The sequence below is a fragment of the Phoxinus phoxinus genome, assembly GCF_949152265.1.
Source record: "Phoxinus phoxinus genome assembly, chromosome: 11".
NCBI lineage: Eukaryota > Metazoa > Chordata > Actinopteri > Cypriniformes > Leuciscidae > Phoxinus > Phoxinus phoxinus.
In genome coordinates this window covers 9562535-9584099 of record NC_136886.1, presented here as the reverse complement: position 1 = coordinate 9584099, position 21565 = coordinate 9562535, and the positions used below count along the sequence as shown (strand labels likewise).

Here is a 21565-nt window from a genome sequence, read left to right as displayed (position 1 = left end):
AAAATACAAACATGCTGATACCTCTCTAAGGAAAATGATACCTTGAGCTAAACACATTGGCTTCAGAGAATGTAAGTGTAAACGAAACGCCCTGTGTGTGTATGTGTTTGTGTGTGTGTGTGTGTGAATGCCCAGGGAGGGGTGCATATGGAACTGATTGGATTGGTTGAGGGAGTGAATTCGACAATAGGAGGAGTCACATACGACGCTCGGGCGCTATTCTGTTCTTTGCTTTGCCGCTGAGATTCTAATGCAACGGAGCCCAATTACGCTCAGATTATGCCATCTCAACTCTTCCTTCCAGAGCACGCGGACCTGAGGACCACATAAACGGCATGGGCACAGACACAACGCCGCATCGTTCATACCCAAACCTCTTGTTGTAGGTAGGAATTGTATTTTCTTCAGTCACTTCAGATGGCAGATCTTGAGCAAGGAGGAGCAGCCTCTCCCCGAGCCCAGCAGCAGCTCATCTGAACGCGAGGGATCGGATCTGAGAAAGCGCAGGTGTGCCCGGGGTGCTTTCAGCTGCTTCTGTCTGAAGGGGAAAGTATCAGGATTTACCAGCCGATGTAACATTGAAGGACACTTCTGAGAGTAACTGGTGAGGAAGAAGGGGAAAAGCTGCAAACTGTGACAGTCGGGGGCTCGCGCGCAAGCTCAATATATCACTGGATTCTACATTTATACCTCAAGAAAAATGTCATCTCAGACGAGGATTAAGAAAGACAAGGAGATCATTGCGGAGTATGAAACGCAAGTGAAAGGTATGTAGGCTTGTCTTTTATGCATCGATCTGAGGAGTTCAGATGAACATTATTTTACATGGCCTGCAGAGATGTTTACTGATCTGATTCATAACCTGCTTCTCTAAATAAACAAAGATTAGGCTACTTTGTTTTGGCCGATTGTGTAAAAATCAAGCTGTTTTTTTTACATTGATCCATTAAAATTAGCAGCTATTTTTGTTACTAGTTACTAGTAGCCTAATCATCCATGTTTTCAATTTAGCCTATCTATTATAAACTATACTTAGATGCTGGTATTTATTCCAGTCCTCAATCTATTCTGTAAGTTATTAGTATTTTTTCCCCATTACATAAGCTAGGCTACTACTAATCATTTTTATTCTAGGCGTCACTAGTCAGATGTAACTAGTCCATTTGTTATTGGTAACACATTTGGATCTGTGGTTCTGATATCAACTATTCTCTTTCAACTAGTAGGCTACTGTTTTCAATAGTTGTGGTGCCTATTGCATTCGTGCTAGTAATTATTCTATAATTTAATGATTAATGTAGGCCTATTAGATATTTCCTGTTTATAACTTTCCCAATAGTTAGTAGTATCGACTTTACTAGTAGCCTACTTATTTAGTAGTTAATAGCACTTGTTAGACACCAAAATAAATTTGGGTTGTTGCTAGCAACAGTTATGATTTTCCTAGTAACTAAAGTAGCCATTCTGGCCAGACTGGTAAGGAGATAACTATTTAGATGAGAAATATTGCTAGTAGCAATTGTGATAAACACTCTTTTGTCTCGTAAATAGGACAGCAATGAAGTCCATGCAGTGGTTTGGCATTTTTTTTCATAAAGACTTGATTGTCATATTCTGGCTTTTTACTGCCAGATTTTACCCAAATGTTTGACTTGGTGTTTGTCTGGCTGAAGTTGGTGCTTTGTAGCCTTCTGTCCTTTCCTCATGTGAAAAATGTGTCCAATTATAACAGCATTAGTAACTTTGATTCTGTTGACATGGGGTTTTGTGCAACCACAGGAATGGTTTAATATATTCAAATGTGTTTTATTGCAGTGACACGTGCACTGTTGCACATAAATTCCTGCTATTAATGGTCTGCACATAAGTGTTTGTACATTGTTTTGGTGAAAACTTGAAGGTTGGGTGAGGGTTTTTGTTGCTCGCTGGGTAGAATGGTGTATTGTATTGTCACGCTCTCTGCACAGATGGGTGGAACTTCAAGGCGATCAGAGAGCTCAGTTAATTCTTCTCCTTTGTTTACAATTTACAGATCTAGTATTAAAGGAAAAGCAACAAAGACAATTAATACATAAATGTATAATCAATGTGAATGCAAAGCCTGTGTAGAGACAAGTATTGTAGGATGTTTAGATGGTGATCTGTTTTCGTGAACAAGATGCACAGATGTTATATTGTTCCCTCCTATTTACAAGAATCTTTCCGCCTCAATAGAGTCCAATGCCAGTTTGTGTTTGACTAAATGCATCCATTCACAAAGTATTTTATCAGCTCTAGTGTGTGTAGTGTGTATTTGTTGTTCGTCCGACTGAGCTTTTTTAGAAACTAACTAGGTTAGGTTTGAAAGGGCGTTCCAGAAGCAGTTCATTGATTGGCTACTCAACAATGACGGTGAAGGTTCAAAGGAACCTATCCATTAAAATGAAAAGGATGGATAATTTTTAAACTTCAGAAGAAAGGGTGGATAATCACGGAGATTAGTCATTAATTATTAATGGTTAATAGTATTTAAATAACACTTTACCAGTTAGCATCCATTTAAAATGAGTTTCCTAATGCAGCAGAGCAGGGTTTGGTCATTTTACTCAGATTGTTTTTTCAATATTCAACATTTAAAACTTGGTAAATTCCTGGGATTAAGTGTAATGTGATGCACACTGAATCTGCGGTGGGATTTACAAAAGTCTGTTTCTCTACTCAAGGATCCCTTCACACTAAACGCCTGCGATTCTCGCCTGAGTAGCTTTTGTTAAAAGAGAGTCTTGCCCCTCAGTGTTTGAGAAGGCCACATGGCTCTCAAGCATAGAGAGGCCCGTCCCATACTTTGGATTTACATAACTTGTGATCTATAATACTGGCACTCTCTTCCTGAACAAATGCCATTAACATTAAAATGTGGATCACCAGATCACCCCCCCTCGTCTGAAATGAAATGTTACCCAAGAATTTTGAAAATGACAGAATATTATATATGTATATATATGAATCCAGCTGGACTTGCTTACATTTTGTTGTAGTGATATATTTTTATTAATAGTAATGATAGTAAAAAATAATACAAACACAAATAGTTTTTATTATTATGAAATATATTTTTGATACTGTATTTGCTTTTGTAGCACATTTGGCGTGGTGATCTTCAAATTCAGAAGGTCACAGACCATAGTCAGTCTTTGTCAAAAGCAGATCTGGTGGTTACACAAGGGAGATGTAGTCTGGAATAGTAATGAGCTTTATCTTCAATCATTGGGAGTTTGAGCAGCAAGCTACGAATGACACAGATTGGCTTGTTAATGATAGATGGACCCCCATGACACAAGCCTATGTTGGGGCTATGTTAGCTGATGGAGACACTTTGATTTTCTGTAATTACAGCAAATTAACTATAGAAAAAGGATTGGATAAAAACACCAACAACAATATAATCTTGATGTGGTCAAAATCATGTAGCTCATTTGACACGTTTCTTTGTAACAATCAGTAAAGCGTTTGGTGAATGAGAGCCAAATGTACATTAACACAAACTGCCCTACTGTCTGGCACCTCTCTGTTGATGTAAACCCAAGAGAACGGTAGTGAAGTAAAACATGTGAAGTGAAGATCCAGAGACATGAGCTGGTGAAGGGCCGCATACATAATCATAATAGAACATTTCACCTACATTATGTACAAAAGGAGGTTGGGAACAGATAAGAAACTTAAAAAAAATATTATGAATAATTTAAGTCTCTATGAATTATGTAAGAATGAAGATTGAAAATATGAAGGGTAAAGAAAAGAAAGAAAGAGGTAGGGTGGAGAGATGAGAATGAGGGGTCATGATATGAGAAATCAAATTTGATCTTTTGACATATAAGAGGTCTTTGTACCATCAGAAAATCTTGCAAGTTTCATAGCTTAAAACATCCTCCCTATTATAAACAAAGCATCTATTTAATCAAGCTCCAAAAACGTCTCGTTTTGATATTGCAGGATCTGTCATAAGCATTTGCGTATGACTGCCTCCAGAGCAAGAAGAAATCATTTACTTACAGTTTGTGCTGTCAGATCCAATGCAGTTGGCTGCTTCATCTGTCAACAAAAGTTTATCTGCAAACTCTCCATTACATCGACGAATAGTTATACATCATTACACCATAGGCACCGCCCACTAGCAATCAGGTCCCTTATTGGCTTAAAGGATTCAAATGTTTGTTTTTACTTTTGGAATACTTAAAGGAATAGTTCACCACAAACATATAATTTTGTCATTATTTACTCACTCTCATTGTTTCAACACTGCAACATTTGAATTTGATCAATTTTAATAACAACTTCATTTTAGTCCTCCAACACAGATATCACTTGAGGGTGATTAAATGACGACAGAAACATATATTTTTGTTACTGTGCGTGTGCAACTTGTATAAACCCCGGGGCTAACGACTATACTAACTATACTAAATACTAACGACACGCTTCAGTGTTCTATCATGATGTCATGTAATGATATTTAGTCCAATTTTAGTCTTCATTAATGCATACAGTCAAATCACCATGTGAATAACAGAGCAGCATCACCTCATTGTCCTGATAAGTTCCATCTCTAGCGTATGAATCCAGCCAGGTAGCAATAACTCACACCATGACACAAGTGATTTAAATCTGCATTTCATTACGAGCTTCCTGAAACGGCCCTAAAGAGACCTAACCATCGCAAACCAATCACTGTGCAAAAAACTAGCATAATATGCATGCTGGTAAAATCCCCTGTTAGGGTGATAAACAATCCTTACGAGCAGCTGTGAGTAAATTAGCATAAACCCTCCCACTCCCTGCTCGTGCATGTTTTTCATGTGGAACCTTGCTTAATTAAACAGAAGCACCGTGCCCCTGACACATGCACATGCAAATTGCATAATTAATGTTTTGAAATTCACAGGAGCCTTTCAAGCTGTCAAGATGACTACAGAAGAGGGTCAAATGCAAATTCAATAAATGTACTATTTACTTGTATTCAACAATCAGATTATCACGCAGACAAAATGAGATTACACTATTGTGTGTCATCATTTCTTAATTTTTTCCCCATTATGCTATTTTAAAGGATTTTTTGGCGTATAGGTTTACATGCATCCAAGGTCAATTCCTGAGATCGCTAGTGCACAGACTCAAGTCCCAAGATGTCAGCGCCAAATCGGGACAGTGGCGACTTCAGTTCTCACTAATGGAAGAGAGCGAAGGGGCGTCGTCGTCCATCTTTTTTTTACAGTCGGGTTGCAACATGTCAGCGGGAAATTTACGGCTCATATATTATGCTCTCATTCAGTTACAGATGTAGCATTTTGACTGTACCACTTCTTCTTATAAGAGAGCACTGTCATAAATGTATTGGGCCAAGAAAAGGTGTGAGTTTGCGATATAATTCCTCCTCCCTTGCTGCAAAACGCTCTGCCTGGAATGCGCTTAAATCCACAGTAAGGACACGTTTCTGTCACATATCACATGCGCACTTCAATAAGCTGACAGAAAGCAGGTTAATGCGTTTACATGTGTTTAAATTGGCCTGAGGGACAAAAATCTATTCGGTTTATGCTTAAGCCGTTTATGACCTTACCCCGATGAAGGAAAACGGGTTAACGCGTTTACATGATCGCATGCATTGTCGGCTTATTAAGCATAGTCAGGTTAAGAACATGCATGTAAATGCACTCAGTGATACGAACAATGGTATCGGTTTATCAATTCCAGTGCGAGTCCTTATTCTTTTGAAATGCATGCTACAACTTCAGCTACAACCACAGTGCTTGGTAGCCTGGGAAAACCCAGACCACTCTCAGTTGTAACTGAGTTAGGGTCTGGCAAAGCTCCATAGACAATTCATTTCCACAGGGGCGTCACCAACGGATGTCGGATAGATCTAAAACCAATCAGAGCGATGAATGACATGACGTATGCAGAGCGACGGAGAAACATCTCGAGACTCTCAGCAATTCTCTGTTTGTGTTAACGAAAATTACCATTTTAAATCACTTGAAACAGACGCGATAGCTGATTCGAACGAATGATGTTGTGATGTTCCACGGCGGCATCCATCTTTGTAATGTACAAAATCTGCGTCACCGTCTCTGCTCTGTCGTCATCGTGTAAAGCCCGCCCCAACGTTTCTGATTGGTGCCGCGATTTCGACGGATTGGAAATGGGTTTCAATGGGCTCTTTGCCAGACCCACTTGCAGAGCAAATCTAAATTTGCCGGAAGTGGTCTGGGTTTTCCCAGGCTAAGTGCTTGGCATTATGCAAATTGGAATCGCCTACGACTAATTTCAGCAGTTCAAAATTGATTCTTTCTTTTAGGAGACAATACGCTTGTCATGCACTTTTATCTTTAAAACTTTGCAGACATTTTACATTCACAAACAGTTATAATAGTGCATTATCTACTGCATGAAAGTATAATATTCTAAAAAGCATAATAGGGGAACTTTAAAAGGTTTAAACTGCTAAAATTAGTATAAATTAAATGTATGTTTTTCCAACTTTTTTTTTCTTTTTTCTTTTTTCTGTGAAACACACAAGGAGATGATTGGCCAGAATGTCAGAGGTTCAAGCTGCTCTTGGAAAGTGGATGGTGATTTGCACTTCTAAGCCCCCCAAATAAGACAAAAAGCAGCATGAAAGCATCAGGAAGGTTGTCAACAGGAGACACACACTATAATTCTTCTGTAGCCATAAGAGAGCTTTCTCTTTGTTTAAAATCTTTCATCCTAAAATCACATTCGTGATCGCAGACATTGGTGCTTTGAGATGCTTCACTGCAGATTCAACATTTATGACAAATGCTGTTGGTTCTCATGTGTCTAGTGTCCACAAAGTCTCATTTTGCACAAGCTCCTTTTGGAGTTTAACAGCCTCTGGTCTGTATTGTTGTATGAAAAAAGAGCAGCTTGGACATCCTTCTAAACATTTACTTTTGTGATACACAGAAAATAAAATCATATACAGATTTGGAATGACTATTTTGTTCCTTTAAAATCAGTTAAAATATTTACTTTGGGTGATTCATGAACCAGAGATTTTATTGAAAGATTTTATTGAAAAATGTTCGAAAAATTGGAAATATTCAGTGTTTCAGTTTACAAATGCTGGTGCCAATCATTTTTTTTTTTTTTACCTTGTTGGATAGTATTGCAAGACACAAAACCATAATTTAATCAGGGAATTTAATGATGTAAGACAAAAGTATATTCCGAAATGTGATATAGCTAGTTTCATGTGAAGGCAGAAATACTTTACTACAAGTTCTACCAGTTTTTTGTTTAATGTTTAGTTCTTTGTCTGAGGTTTTCTCAGAATTCCTACCATAGAAATTCAAAACGTTTAAAGTTGAAAGCATGTACTAAAAAAACCAAACAGGTTTAGCTTGATAAAACGGGTTTAGTTTGACCCCAGTTACTTGTTACCCTCAATGTTAAGAGACAAATTGAACGATTTGTCTGTCAACTTTCCCATGTTATATTTCCTCAGGTCAGGTGTCAGATTCTTTCTAGATTGAAAAAATGCATGAGTGCATCATGGCGATGGATTGCTAGTTGACAGTTTGGTCTTAATGAGGCTAAGTATAATTGGCCCTGATCAAATGTTTTCAGGGGGCGTTTGCACTACATGAGATGCGTTATTGCTTTCAAAAATTGCTAGAGCAAGTGCAAGGGAATGGAACAGACAAACGAAACCGTTATGACAGGAGGCTCAAACATTGTGATATAACACAATGGCCAAAGATGTTTGAATGAATTCATATCAATGATGCTTTAAAAGGGATAATTGAAAGCTTTGTAAATACAAGAAAACTAGTAGACTAGTTTTGTATTGTAACACAACTGTTTAAACATATGTGCCTGAGTGTCTGTTTTTCTTTTCCTTTTGTTTGAACAACTTTTCATCATATGTGGCTTGTGAATTGGTCTACCTGCTCTAAATCTGGGTTGTAGACCCCGCTTGACCATACATCACACAGCAGGAATGTAAATGACAGGTTAATGTGATACAGGCCGAGTGGCCAGCAGTGATTCATGGTCCTACCACACACAAACACACTCACAGGCGAACACACCGCTCAATTTGTGCAGGGCTGCTTAGTGCCGCACAGTTATGTGATTCATAGAATGCCCTTCCCATTCACTCTCAATGGAAGCAGACAGTGACTATTGCCATAGCAACTAATATTCAATCAAAGCCTTGTGCAAGGATGTCCATTGGACCAAACCAACACTGACCAATATTTTTAAAAATGACTTTTTTGTAACCTAATCTTGGTAGTCTGATTCATATTCCTATTCAATTATTTTTAAATAATTATTTTGAGTATATTATATGTTGTTTTTATAGTTCTCTAAAATATGTTTTATTTATATTTTTATATTTAATAATAATAAATAATACAATAATAAAGTAATGAAAAATAATAATATAATGAATAAGAAATTTAAACAAATGAAAAAAAAAATGTTATGGTTACCTGACAAAAGTATATTCTTTTAAACTTTAATTGTATTTTTATTGTATTCAATTTATTCGTCACACTGCAGGACCAATTAAAACGAACTAGCCAAAAAGGCAATTAAAATGTTGAAATGTGAAATGGCGACCTTTTAGAGGACATAGTGTATGTTTTGCAAATTATAACCCAAACTCTTGATATTAGTTCAAGTAAAAGGGACACGTTATGCATCAGCTACTCACAATCTTGAATCCTGAGACCCTTGATTTCCTATCAGCTGGTTGCTTATTAATAAACATTTTTAAGACCCAGTGGATGAGCGCCAGGCCAAGGGCCCCAGAAGGACCAGGGGGCTGTGCACCTCACCTCCGTCCAAGCTGTTCAGCTGCCACACAGCTTTATTTGCATTTAAATAGAGAGGCTCTGAGTGGAGAAGTAGCTGGAGCTGTAGAATTGGACTATTTAGTCTTTCCCTTCACGCAGAGGAGCGAGGGATGGGGAGGGTGGATGAGGCTGTTTCCTGCTTGTCCTCTCTCCTTTTCAGGCTTGTCATAATCAGAGTGTCAGTACAGGGAGTGTGTTATGTAATGGGTCAGGATTTGGCAGCGAGGGTCTGCCAGCTTCCCATCGCCTCTTTCAGTAGCAAGGCAGGACGGTCCAAATGCCTCCTGTGTTACACCCCAAGATAGGACGTTATTAGTAGTGGTTTTATTTTGCATGTGAAATGTCTCATTGATTTTGAATTTGAATAGCAAGAACTATACTTTGTTTTCCTGGCGGTTTAGAACTATATACATGCGTGTTTACATTATATTGATATTCTCTGTCACAGTTTTGAGTACCGGTAGTCAGAGTTTTGGACTTGACTGAAAATAAACGGAACTAAACATTATTATTACTTTATTATTAATATCATCATTATTATTATATTATTAAGTGTCCCACTATCAGGAAGACCCCTGACAGTTACCTGGAGGTTTAGGCTACGTTTACACGTGGCCGGCTATTTTCATAAACTTTTCACCCCTCTCTGTTTTAAAAAATAACATTGTGCATACCTGTCAGTTTTCAGAAAAGTGTCGGTTTACACGAACCCGTGTATATGCCGTCAAGAGCATGCCAAACCTGTAGGTGGCAGTGTAACGTGAAGCTCAAGCCCACGTTAACTAATCAGAATCCTGAAAACAGTCACGTACTGTGACGTCGGCTGTGTAAAACTCAGTTTTTCTCAGTTTACATGCAAACGTGCAAACAAAGTTTTCCAAAATCTCCACTTTGGCCGGAGGCCCGGTGTTTTTGGAAAGAATCGTTTTCAGAGGCGAATTCTCCGTTTGCGTGTAAACGAATGGCATAAACGAAGGGAAATGTCTCAGTTTTTCAAAATAACCATGTACATGTAAACAGGGCCTGTACTGCATAATTTAGCTTCAATTAAACACACATGAAGCAGCTAATCAAGGACTTCAGGATTACTAGGCTGTTCGTAATCGCCCCCTATACCCTCATTCTCTATTCCCTACATTAGTAATATAGTATAATATAATATAATACTAATATAATCTACTTGAAGGAGTGAATAAAAACGAGTGAGTGAATTCAGACACTGAGCTTTTGCGTGGTTTTTGCTTGCTGTCTAAAAATGATTTGACCCTTACCAAACTGGCAGCTCCATTAGTTATGAAAATATTTATCTTGAACTTGTCTTGAAGACTATGTATAAACCTCTAACAATTTAATAATCAATTAAGGAAGGAATTTATACCTGTATGATATTACGCTGTACCCACATTGGACCAGCGGTTTGGAAAATAGATAGATGGTTCTCATCTTCTGGTGGGACGCGGGAATTCGTTCGGCGTGACCCTCACCGTGCATTGTGGGTATTTTCTACCCGTTGAGCGTACATCGGTTGTACACTCATTATTGCAGTGCATAATGGGATTGAATGAGTGCACGTGCACTCGATAACATCCACTATGGTTTCGGACACCACTGCAAATGGCTGTTCCCTCAAATGGTGCCCTGGGCCGATTTCGAACACAGCCCTAGAAACTTTCAGACAAATGTGTTTACTATAGGACTTTGGCATTCCAAAAGCTGGATTAGACACCCCATGGGCTATGGTTTATCTGAAATAGTTGATACTTCAATAATGGGGGTTATGCTCAACAAGCTTCCTTGTTGTGTAAAACAGGTTGCATCACTCTCAGTGTTTTGTATGTGCTCCGTTAAATATAGATATGTTTTACTCAAGAAAGATGCCTTCAAAGGGGTCCATTGCAAATGCACTAAAAGTTAACAGTTTAAAATAAAAAAAAATACTTTGATGTAGACTTTATCTTTAAAGATGTAGCTAACTTAGAAAACACAGTGTTCAATGTGAAAGTATGCATGTCTGGTTGTGGAAATTTGGTTTGCTTGCGAGTACCAACATAACATCTTATTTCAAAGATTTGCACATTGTGTTAACCTTGTAAACAACCCAACTCAAAAAAATGGCATAAAGCCAAAAACTGCAAGTTTTCAGACAGTTTTTGCCTTTTTTTGTGTCGGTATCACATCAGATGGTTGTGAACAGACTGTGGGTGGTCCGTGGGTGTGCTCTGCTGTCTGAGTCCGAGTCTGGCATGACCATATTCAGGCCTTCTCTTCATAATTGCATTGATAAAGCCCAAGACGCATGAGTCATGACAAGAAACTAATGCAAGTGTACATACTTCAGTACTTCTTTAAAGGGATAGTTCACTTTAAAATTTAAATTCTGTCATCATTTACTCACCCTCAAGTTGTTTCAAACCTGTATTCATTTATTTCTTTTGCTGAACACAAAGAAAGATATTTTGAAGAATGTCAGTAACCAAACAGTAGTCTGGGTACCATTGACTTCCATAGTAGGAAAAAAGAATACTATGGAAGTCAATGGGTACTGGCAAGTGTTTTGATCTGCACGGGTCCCACACTTGAAAAGGGATTCCTTACTCCTGAATTGAACACTGGGTTCTACTCATAAAAATGAGACTTAAGTTGCCTTTCTTTAATTTATTGCAGAATCTCAGTAGTCAGTAGGTGAAAAACCTTTAAAATCACACAGAAACCAGTGTAAATATTTACAGAAATGCACAATAAATAAACCACCACAATCTCACACTGTACATACATCAATTTACACAAGTTTAAGTTGGTAAGCATCAACTCAATACTATTTCTTTTTACTAATACCATTTTACACCAAATCAAATAAGTTTAAAAGAAGTAGCTTTTAATCACCAGACTTGCATTTTCAATAGAAGGAGATTTAACGAGGTTTACCATAAATACTCTAATTAATTAATTACACATTAAGACAGTGAATTTGACAGAATCAAAAATGAGCAAATTGACTATGAATCACTTCATAATAGACTCTTAAAATGACTGTTAACAATACTACACGCTTAGCTCAGCAATTTAAATACAAATCCAAATTCACAAATATCTATAACAACTATAAATAACTTAAGTGCATAACATGCATATTTACATAAAGCCACCAAACGCAGTTGTTAGTGCTTAGCGCACCGCAGACATTTCCTCTTACCGGCAGTCTCTTCAGAAATCAACATGATCCCGTGCAGTTTAAATAAAAGTCTTTGACCCAACGTTCCACTGCGTCCACGCTGCTCACAGTACACAATGAAATGAACGGTGCAAGCACCATTTCAAAGCCCAAGGTGCATGCCACGCTGATTGAGACCAGCTTCACCTGGCATTCATTCCCGCGTAACGAGGGGCGTGACAGCGGGCGTTTGCCGCAACACCTCCCACTCGAGCATTCCGTTTAACCACGGAAAGGTCGCCGAACTTCAAGGCAAACCTGATCAGATGGTCTGCTCCTCAACAGAAAGGAGAACAACGAGGCGTCTGATGTCTCTCCGCAGCACAGTGCTATTGGAGCTCCCCTTCTTGTCACGGGAAGGCATTAAGCTCAGGTCCACAGCCTTTGGACATCGGACTGGAACACAGTGGCCCGGAGTGACTAGGACGTCTACATCCCTTACAACACCCTTGGAGTCTGGAGCAACAGCGACAACTCTGCCGAGCCTGAACTGACCCCGCAGCGCATTCTGATCACAAAGCCAGACAACGTCTCCTACAGCCACGTTCCTCTCTGTAGTATGCCACTTGTTTCTGATGAAGAGATTTGGTCCGGCAAGCTGGCACCAGGCTCTCCAGAAGCTGTTGACTTGGACCTGGATTTCTCGAAGACGCTTGTATGGGTAGTTGGTAAAACTGAAGGTCTTAAAGTCTCCATCTTGAGACGCACGCCCAAGAAGAAGTGCATTTGGCGTCACATACTGGATGCGGTCCTCCCGACTCTGGATCCTTGCGTCGATCGGGCGCTCATTTGCCAAGTTTGCCGCCAACTGAAGCACTGTGAGGAACTCACTGAATGTAAGGCCAACTGACTTTCCCAGACTTTGAAGGGCTCTCTTCACAATCCGCACTGCAGCTTCAGCAGCTCCATTACGGTGCGGCGAATCGGCAGGGAGCACCTTCCAAACCCAGCATGTACCACTTTTTACTGCATACTCTTCCAGGCTTTCTGTCTCTTGGTCTTGCAGGAAGGCATACAGCTCATCCAACACGGGCCTTGCGCCAATAAAGTTGGTCCCAGGATCTGACCAAACTTTAAGGGGATGCCCCCTGATAGCGGCAAATCTCTGGTAGGCCATCAAGAAGCTTTCTGTAGATATACTGTTGGCCAGCTCCACATGTATGGCCCTGCTTGCCATACAGCAGAAAAGGACCCCCCAGACCTTCATGGACACCCTCCTTTTAACATCGTCTCTCACAAGGTATGGTCCAAACAGATCAACGGCAGTGAACTGGAACGGTGCAGCAGGCCTTGATCTTTCCACAGGTAGGTCACCCATCACTTGCCCACATACTCGAGCCCTTGCTTTCCTGCAGATAATGCACTGGTTGACAACTTTCTGAGCAAGTCGTCTCCCTCGCACAATCCAAACCTTGCGCCGCATCCTCAACAGGGTTCCAGCAACCCCTTCATGCCCCTCCTGATGACTCTTACGCGCCACCAAAGTGCCAAGCCAGGTATCAAAAGGCATCAATGGCACAGCCGTGTGATCCTTTCTGAAGTACTGAACTCTTCCCCCACACACCAGCAGCCCACTAGCTCCATCTCTGTATACAACAAGACGGTTCAATGTGGTGCTGTTAAAGGTTACCCCCTCTTGAGCCGCAAGGCAGAGATCTCGGAAAGCATCCTCTCTCTCTATCACTGTGATGACCCCGTTTGACTGGACTGCCTCCCACTTTGGTCTTCCGTCGGCCTTGACCCGAAGAAGCTTCTTTGCCGCTCTCCAGACTAGTGCTACCACCTTTGTAAGCTGTCTTAGGTTGCTGAACCGCTCGACATCGACAAGTATAGTAACCGCAGTGCCTGCGGGTGGTCTATGCAGGTCTGTTGGAGTTTGACTCTGGTCCTGCTTCGGCTCCTGCTTTGTGCCGGCCCGGGTAAGTGTAGCAACAAATGCTTTCTTCTGGATTCTTAGTATGTTCTCTCTGGCTGCAACAGCAACATCCTTAGCAGACTTCACCGGCCACTCACTCTCTGGGAGGCTTAAAAACTTGGGGCCCATCTGCCACTCAGAGCCTTCTTCCAAAGCCTTGGGGCTAGCCCCTCTTGAGATGATGTCTGCTATATTAAGTGGCCCGGGGATCCACCACCAGTCCTGGACATTTGTGCTCCCTTGAATCTCCCCAATTCTGTTGGCAAAGAACGTCTGATAGCCATAACTCTCCCGTTGAACTGCTCCCAGGACCGTTTGGCTGTCGACCAGGTGATACCACTTCTCCACACGGATCCGGCTGTGCCTCTGGAAATACTTTTTCAGCCGGGCCGCATAGACAGCTCCACAGACCTCTGCTTTAACAGCATCTCCCTTCTGGTCCAGTGGTGTCAGCTTGGCCTTGGATTCAACTAGCCTTATGGTAATGTCTTGTCTACAACGCCAACGCAGATATAATACAGCTCCATAAGAATGCTCACTGCCGTCAGAGAATGTGACGCCACAAGGTTCGCCACTTGGGTCTGGAGGTGTCAGGGACCTAGTAAACCTTAACTGGCTCAGGTTAGCATAATCTTCCAAGAGGCAGATAGCATCTTGCCGAAGTCCCTCGGACAAAGCGGTGTCCCAGGTATTTTCAGTTGGACTGTACTTTACTCTCGCTTCCTGAAATGCCCTCCTCACAAGAATGGCTCCCCTCTGCTTAACAGGAGTCACTAAACCGAGGGAATCATATAACCCAGAGACTTGACTTAATAGCTCTCTTCGGGTGAGCGGGTTGGGTGCCTGCTCTCTTACTTCCTCCCTCGGCAGATCTTTACCCAGCCTCATCTTCTTTTTCTTCTTAGAAAAGTTCACGGCCACCATCAAGTGGAGCTTGTCCTCCTCAGGGATATAGCCAAGGCCAAGTGCTTTATTTTCTTCCTCAGTAAGTTGATTTGGGAGAATCATAGTCGTAGGTACTCTCTTTTCTTGGCCCTTGGGTTCTTTCCTCCCACTTTGGCCAGAATAGACCCACGGCTTCATATGAAACCCACCGGCCTCAAGGATTTGCTCAACGTTAGATGTCATTTGTCTAAGTAGGCCCTGATCATTATGGGAGGTGAGAACATCATCCACGTATGTGTCTTCCTCCAGTATCCTACGCTCTTCCTTGAGGTGGCTAAACTTATGCAGATTTGCAGTCTCTCGCATAGCAACCTGAGCAATGCAACCAGCTGGTTTATCCCCGATATTTACTCTTGTGATTGCATATTCATCAATGTCGTCACCCTCAAAGTCTCTCCAGAGAAAGCGATGAAGATGCACCTCCCGGTCTTCGAGCCAAACTGAATTATACATCTTCTTGATGTCACCGAGTGCAGCGAAAACACCTTCTCTGAAGCGCAGGAGGACCGCCCGGATGTTGTTGAGGACATCTGGACCCTTGATGAGGAGGTCATTTAAACTCTGGCCCCTGAACTTTTGGCTACTATTCCAAACAAGGCGGACTGGAGTAGTAACAGAGTGGGGATTTGGTGCAATCAAATGGCTAATATACCACACTGGCCCAGTCCAGCCCTCCAATGCATCTATTGACAGCTTGATTGCGGCTTTCCTTTGAACCATCTCATGGACTTGCGTTCCATAGGCCACCTTCCATTCCGGTTCCTTGGCTAATTGTCTCTCAGTTCTTAGAAACGTCGCCTCAACAGCCCTCCTATTATTTGGTAAAGAGGCTGGATCCTCTGTCCAAGGGTACTTAGTGTGCCAGTGAGGCCCTTCACAGTGATGATCTCCAGCTACATAAGTCAGCCCACTTTTCACCTGCTCCAGTTCCCGCTCCTCTGAGAGAGTCATCTCCTTTCCCCCAGGCTGGCACTTTCCGCAACGGCAGCCACCACACTGAGGCTCACAGGCAGCACCGATGCTGTCCCATCTCCACCATTCCAGGAAGTCCCGACAGACAGCTGATGTGGAAGCCCGGATGGCTTGGGGCATATCAGTTTGGGTTTTGCAGGTGAGCTCTGTGTACCTCGTTGCTGCCGCCCGCATAGAGCGTGCGAAATGCGTCCTGGATGCATGGGCTGTGACAGTAACTTTTTCCAGAAGGTCCGGGTGCGAACCTGCCACCGTCTTGCCTAGAGGACCATCCCACAGGACAAGGTCCCCAATGGAGCGTACTTTCTGAGGTACAAGTTGGCCTTCCTTGTGACTGATGAGGAGCTGGATTTGTGAAGGTCTAACCAACTCTTGGAGGTGGACTTCAGGAAAGATTTTCTGCAGTTTCTTAGGTGACACATGACGATGGACCTCCGCAATACTATCAAGCCCATAGCACACAAGTTGATGAGATCTCAAGGTGCCTTTTGGTGTATTGACCCGGATCTTCAGGAGGTATCTCTTCGTTTTCACCGTAACTTGCATCCCTCCGACTCCATGAACAATCAACGTCACGTCTTCACTCCTCAGGTTTAACTCATCCGCTGCATCATGAGTGATGTAGTTAGTGTCCGATGCCAGATCTATCAATGTCCCGATTTTCTGCCCGGCATTTGCAGTGACCTCAAGGATCATCATTATGACAGGGAACTCTTGAAGACCACTCTCTGCCAACAAACCACACTCTGTTCCTGCCGAGTTGAGTGTCCTTGATACTGAATTGCAGAAGACATCTCGGCATTGTTGGGCTAACTCTGGGGGAAGCTTAATCAGGAAATCTTCCTGGGCATCGGTACCCTTTCTGCTTACTCGTCTTTCTGGACTAGACTTTGGCCTCCTCTGGGATGGGCCCTTATTTCCAGACCTGGGGCACAGGTAGTAATGATGACCTGGCCCTTTGTCTTTACAGCCCTCACCCCTGCACAGGTAAGTGGTCTTACACTCCTCCCCATTAGTGTGGACCTCAAGACATCTTCCACAGGCCCCAATCCTACTCGCTGCATCTTTCCTTTCTGTAGGGTTCAAAGTTTTAAACTTCTTGCAATAGTACAACTTCCTTCTATGGCCGCTCTCTCCACAGACAACGCAGCCCATTTGGGGACCCATGGACTTGGTGGCCTTCGTCCGGGCATGTTTTGGTGGGATCTTTAGCTCCCTCCTGTTGGGCTCATCATCCCTTAATTGCTCCAGTTGCTCATAAATCTCCTCCTGGCTTCTCAAAAATGTGAGGAGCTTGTCAAACCGATTTTTAGGTCCAGCCTCGTCCTTTCTTTCTGCTGCGTAAACCAGCCACTCCTTTTTCAAGACCTCTGGCAGCTTACTCTCCAGCGACTTCGTGACAAGGGGATTTTTTAGAGCGTCCGTATCTCCCAGCTCGCTCAGATCGTGTAAAGCCTTCTCGACCATCTGTATTAAATCCACAATTTTTCTGGGCTGATGGCTTTTTACCGGAAGTAACGACTGTAACTCCTCAATGATCTCCAGAGCTATTCTTGTTTTATTTCCGAAGCGGTTTTCTAGAATCTGGAAGATCTCTTCTGCTGTCCCATAGTTTGAGAGGCGAAGATCTGCAACCACTTTCTCCTCAAGACTGTCCAGCAGCTGAAACTTCCTGACCTCTTTGGAACCGGTAGGCTCTCCTTGCCTCTGGAGTGCCTCCCAATCCTTTCTCCAGCGGTGGAAGTTCCGCTTGTTTCCATCAAATTTTGGGAGCGCCGTCGGTCTCAATTTGATGCTAGCCACTTGGGGACAGTGGGTTGTGACAGGTTGCCTCTCTTGTTCGATCTTTGCCTGCATTAGGGCAGCCTTCCCTGATATTAATCTAGGCACACTGATCTCCAGCTCCCTCAGCCGACACTGCAAATCCTTCTGCTCTTCGGGTGGGGCCCACCGGATCCACTGGCAGCTAGCTTCTTTTGCAGCTTTAACTTGTCCTTCCAGGTGTCCAAGCATAAAGTCGTACACGTCTAGCTTTACTCCAGGCTGGACAGCTGAAATTCGCTCACATTCCTCTTCAGCCACTTCTAACGCCAGGGAAAGTTGAGGGTTACCAAACTTTTCCCAAAGGGCCTTGTAAATAATACCCTCCATCTCCTCCAGCTTCTGTTCACACTCTTTTGTTGTCTTTCTGATGTCTGCCCTTTGCTCCTCTGCTACAGTGGACTCTTCCTCTCCAACTCCCGCTTCAATGTAGGCAGCTTCCAACTCATCGTTTACTTCAATTACTTTGACTGACTCTAGTGTCAACTTACTCAGAGCCTCCCTGAGTTCATCCGCCGACATACTCTTACATGATCTAACAGTAGAGTTAGCCAGCCGAGAAAACAGTCTTTTAGCGGTCGTTCTCTCCGTTTTCAATTCCTGCAGAGTTCTTGACTCCGCCATGATTTCGTTGGGGCCTGGAGCGTGCGTTGCGTTGGGGCCTGGAGCGTGCGTTGCGTTGGGGCCTGGAGCGTGCGTTGCGTTGGGGCCTGGAGCGTGCGTTGCGTTGGGGCCTGGAGCGTGCGTTGCGTTGGGGCCTGGAGCGTGCGTTGCGTTGGGGCCTGGAGCGTGCGTTGCGTTGGGGCCTGGAGCGTGCGTTGCGTTGGGGCCTGGAGCGTGCGTTGCGTTGGGGCCTGGAGCGTGCGTTGCGTTGGGGCCTGGAGCGTGCGTTGCGTTGGGGCCTGGAGCGTGCGTTGCGTTGGGGCCTGGAGCGTGCGTTGCGTTGGGGCCTGGAGCGTGCGTTGCGTTGGGGCCTGGAGCGTGCGCTGCGTTGGGGCCTGGAGCGTGCGCTGCGTTGGGGCCTGGAGCGTGCGCTGCGTTGGGGCCTGGAGCGTGCGTTGCGTTGGGGCCTGGAGCGTGCGTTGCGTTGGGGCCTGGAGCGTGCGTTGCGTTGGGCCTGGAGCGTTCGTTGCGTTTGGGGCCTCGACGCGGTTTTTCACTGGCAAGTGTTTTGATCTGCACGGGTCCCACACTTGAAAAGGGATTCCTTACTCCTGAATTGAACACTGGGTTCCACTCATAAAAATGAGACTTAAGTTGCCTTTCTTTAATTTATTGCAGAATCTCAGTAGTCAGTAGGTGAAAAACCTTTAAAATCACACAGAAACCAGTGTAAATATTTACAGAAATGCACAATAAATAAACCACCACAATCTCACACTGTACATACATCAATTTACACAAGTTTAAGTTGGTAAGCATCAACTCAATACTATTTCTTTTTACTAATACCATTTTACACCAAATCAAATAAGTTTAAAAGAAGTAGCTTTTAATCACCAGACTTGCATTTTCAATAGAAGGAGATTTAACGAGGTTTACCATAAATACTCTAATTAATTAATTACACATTAAGACAGTGAATTTGACAGAATCAAAAATGAGCAAATTGACTATGAATCACTTCATAATAGACTCTTAAAATGACTGTTAACAATACTACACGCTTAGCTCAGCAATTTAAATACAAATCCAAATTCACAAATATCTATAACAACTATAAATAACTTAAGTGCATAACATGCATATTTACATAAAGCCACCAAACGCAGTTGTTAGTGCTTAGCGCACCGCAGACATTTCCTCTTACCGGCAGTCTCTTCAGAAATCAACATGATCCCGTGCAGTTTAAATAAAAGTCTTTGACCCAACGTTCCACTGCGTCCACGCTGCTCACAGTACACAATGAAATGAACGGTGCAAGCACCATTTCAAAGCCCAAGGTGCATGCCACGCTGATTGAGACCAGCTTCACCTGGCATTCATTCCCGCGTAACGAGGGGCGTGACAGCGGGCGTTTGCCGCAACAGGTACAGACTACTGTTTGGTTACTGACATTCTTCAAAATATCTTTCTTTGTGTTCAGCAGAAGAAATTCATTAATACAGGTTTGAAACAACTTGAGGGTGAGTAAATGATGACAGAATTTTAATTTTAAAGTGAACTATCCCTTTAAATCAAGTTTTGTGGTAATGTTTGTCGGTCATGTGATCTGAGCTTTGTTTTTAGGGCTTGAAGTTGATTTCTTTTTCTGTCATTTTCCATGAGTTTCCTCCTCTGTGATCTGAGTTAAGGGGAGAGCAGGTGGTTTGTGTTTTTGGCAGGAGTCCTTGACGCCAGGCAGGGTTTTAAAACCTCTGCAATGGCTGGGGTTCAGGATCCCCTTAATTCATATCGAGCGCTCACTAGAAAGATACATCCCCAAATGATGACTGATAAGCTCCACACAGCCTGAAGGTAGACGTAATGGTACTCAAATACTAATTGTGTATAATTGTTTATTGCTGACTAGCCTAGATAAGTTGGGGTTGCAAATAAACATACATGCATAGGCTAGCTTGTTAAGGTTTTTCTGTTGAGTTTTCTGTCATGGTTTGCTGGCTGCTAAGGAATGTATTTTCACACCTGTAAGCTTTAGTTTATGCTTTGTCGGTTTTCCATGTGTCAAAAAGGTCTTTAGCAAAATGGTCTTTTTCATCCACACATGATACGTTGGTTGATAACAACTGCAATAAAGCAATAGCCTAGTCAACAATTACTAACATAAGTGTAACATAACTAAATTTACTCATCTTCATTCATCTTAGATTAAGGAAAATAAAATCATCATATGTAACTCAAACAAAATGTGGATATTTAGTAGAATGCCCAGCCTGTGTTTTCAGACTGTGAATTCAGACTGTCAATGCAAAAAAATTCCTAAAGAAGTTCTTAATAACTTCAACGTATTGAGGAGTTTACAAGGCCAATACAAAAAAAGAAAGAAAATCTGATTTATGAAGAGCGGCACATATGCCTCATTAAATGGAGCTCAATAATGACAACTGAAGCAGAGTTGCATGTCATGGCACTTGACAAAAAAATAGCTGATGCCCAGCATGAGTGTTGGGGATACTCATTTTAATTACAGCTTGCCTCTTTCTCCTCAGTTACATTATTGACTGGACAGCTTTAGTTTTTAAATGTGAGTATCGACAATCATGGCAGCACATTTTAGTTTAAGTTAAAGTTCAATGCAGAATTTTCTGTCAAACCATTTTGTAAGGCAATTTGTGAATCGACTTCTTTGTTCCTCTTTGCAGAACTGTTGATAAGCCAGACTGATGCAGAAAGGAAGCTATTTTTACATGGCAGCTTTCTGGAATGAGGTAGTCAGTGTTCTGAAGAACATTAATCGTATCCTGAATTATTCCATTGTGGTGAATTGCCCCTCTGAGCTTGACTGCCTGTTAGCAGCATATGTCGTGCTACATATGAATTCTGTCCAAGTCCAAACCTTGCTGTAATGCAGTGTTCCTCATATCCAGTCCTGGAGGGCCACTGCCCTGCAGAGTTTAGCTCAAACCCTGATCAAACTCTCCTACCTGTGATTTTCTAGTGATCCTGAAGACCTCGATTAGCTTGCTCAGGTGTATTTGATCAGGGTTGGAGCTAAACTCTGCAGGGTATTGGCCCTCCGGGACCGGTTTTGAGGAACCCTGCTGTAGTGATTGTTTTAAACCAGAGCGTCTCAGCTGGGTTTGCTTAAAGGTGCTGTATGTATCTTTTTCACTCTACTAAAGCATCTGTCAATTACTACTAAAACAGACCTTGCTACTCTCCAGTTAAAAACCACTGTTT

At 42.4% G+C, this 21565-nt stretch overlaps 1 protein-coding gene across 4 annotated transcripts in view; it reads left to right on the top strand.

Moving 5' to 3' along the window:
- The first annotated feature begins 225 nt into the window (after positions 1-225).
- Positions 226-21565, top strand: part of srgap3 (SLIT-ROBO Rho GTPase activating protein 3) — a 107490-nt gene continuing 86150 nt past the window's right edge. For all 4 annotated transcript variants that reach the window (XM_079629023.1, XM_079629022.1, XM_079629021.1 and 1 more), the window contains exon 1: positions 226-767. In XM_079629023.1, the coding sequence (XP_079485149.1) occupies positions 701-767 (67 nt within the window). In that variant the 5' untranslated portion in view covers positions 226-700. The remainder of the gene's footprint in view (positions 768-21565) is intronic.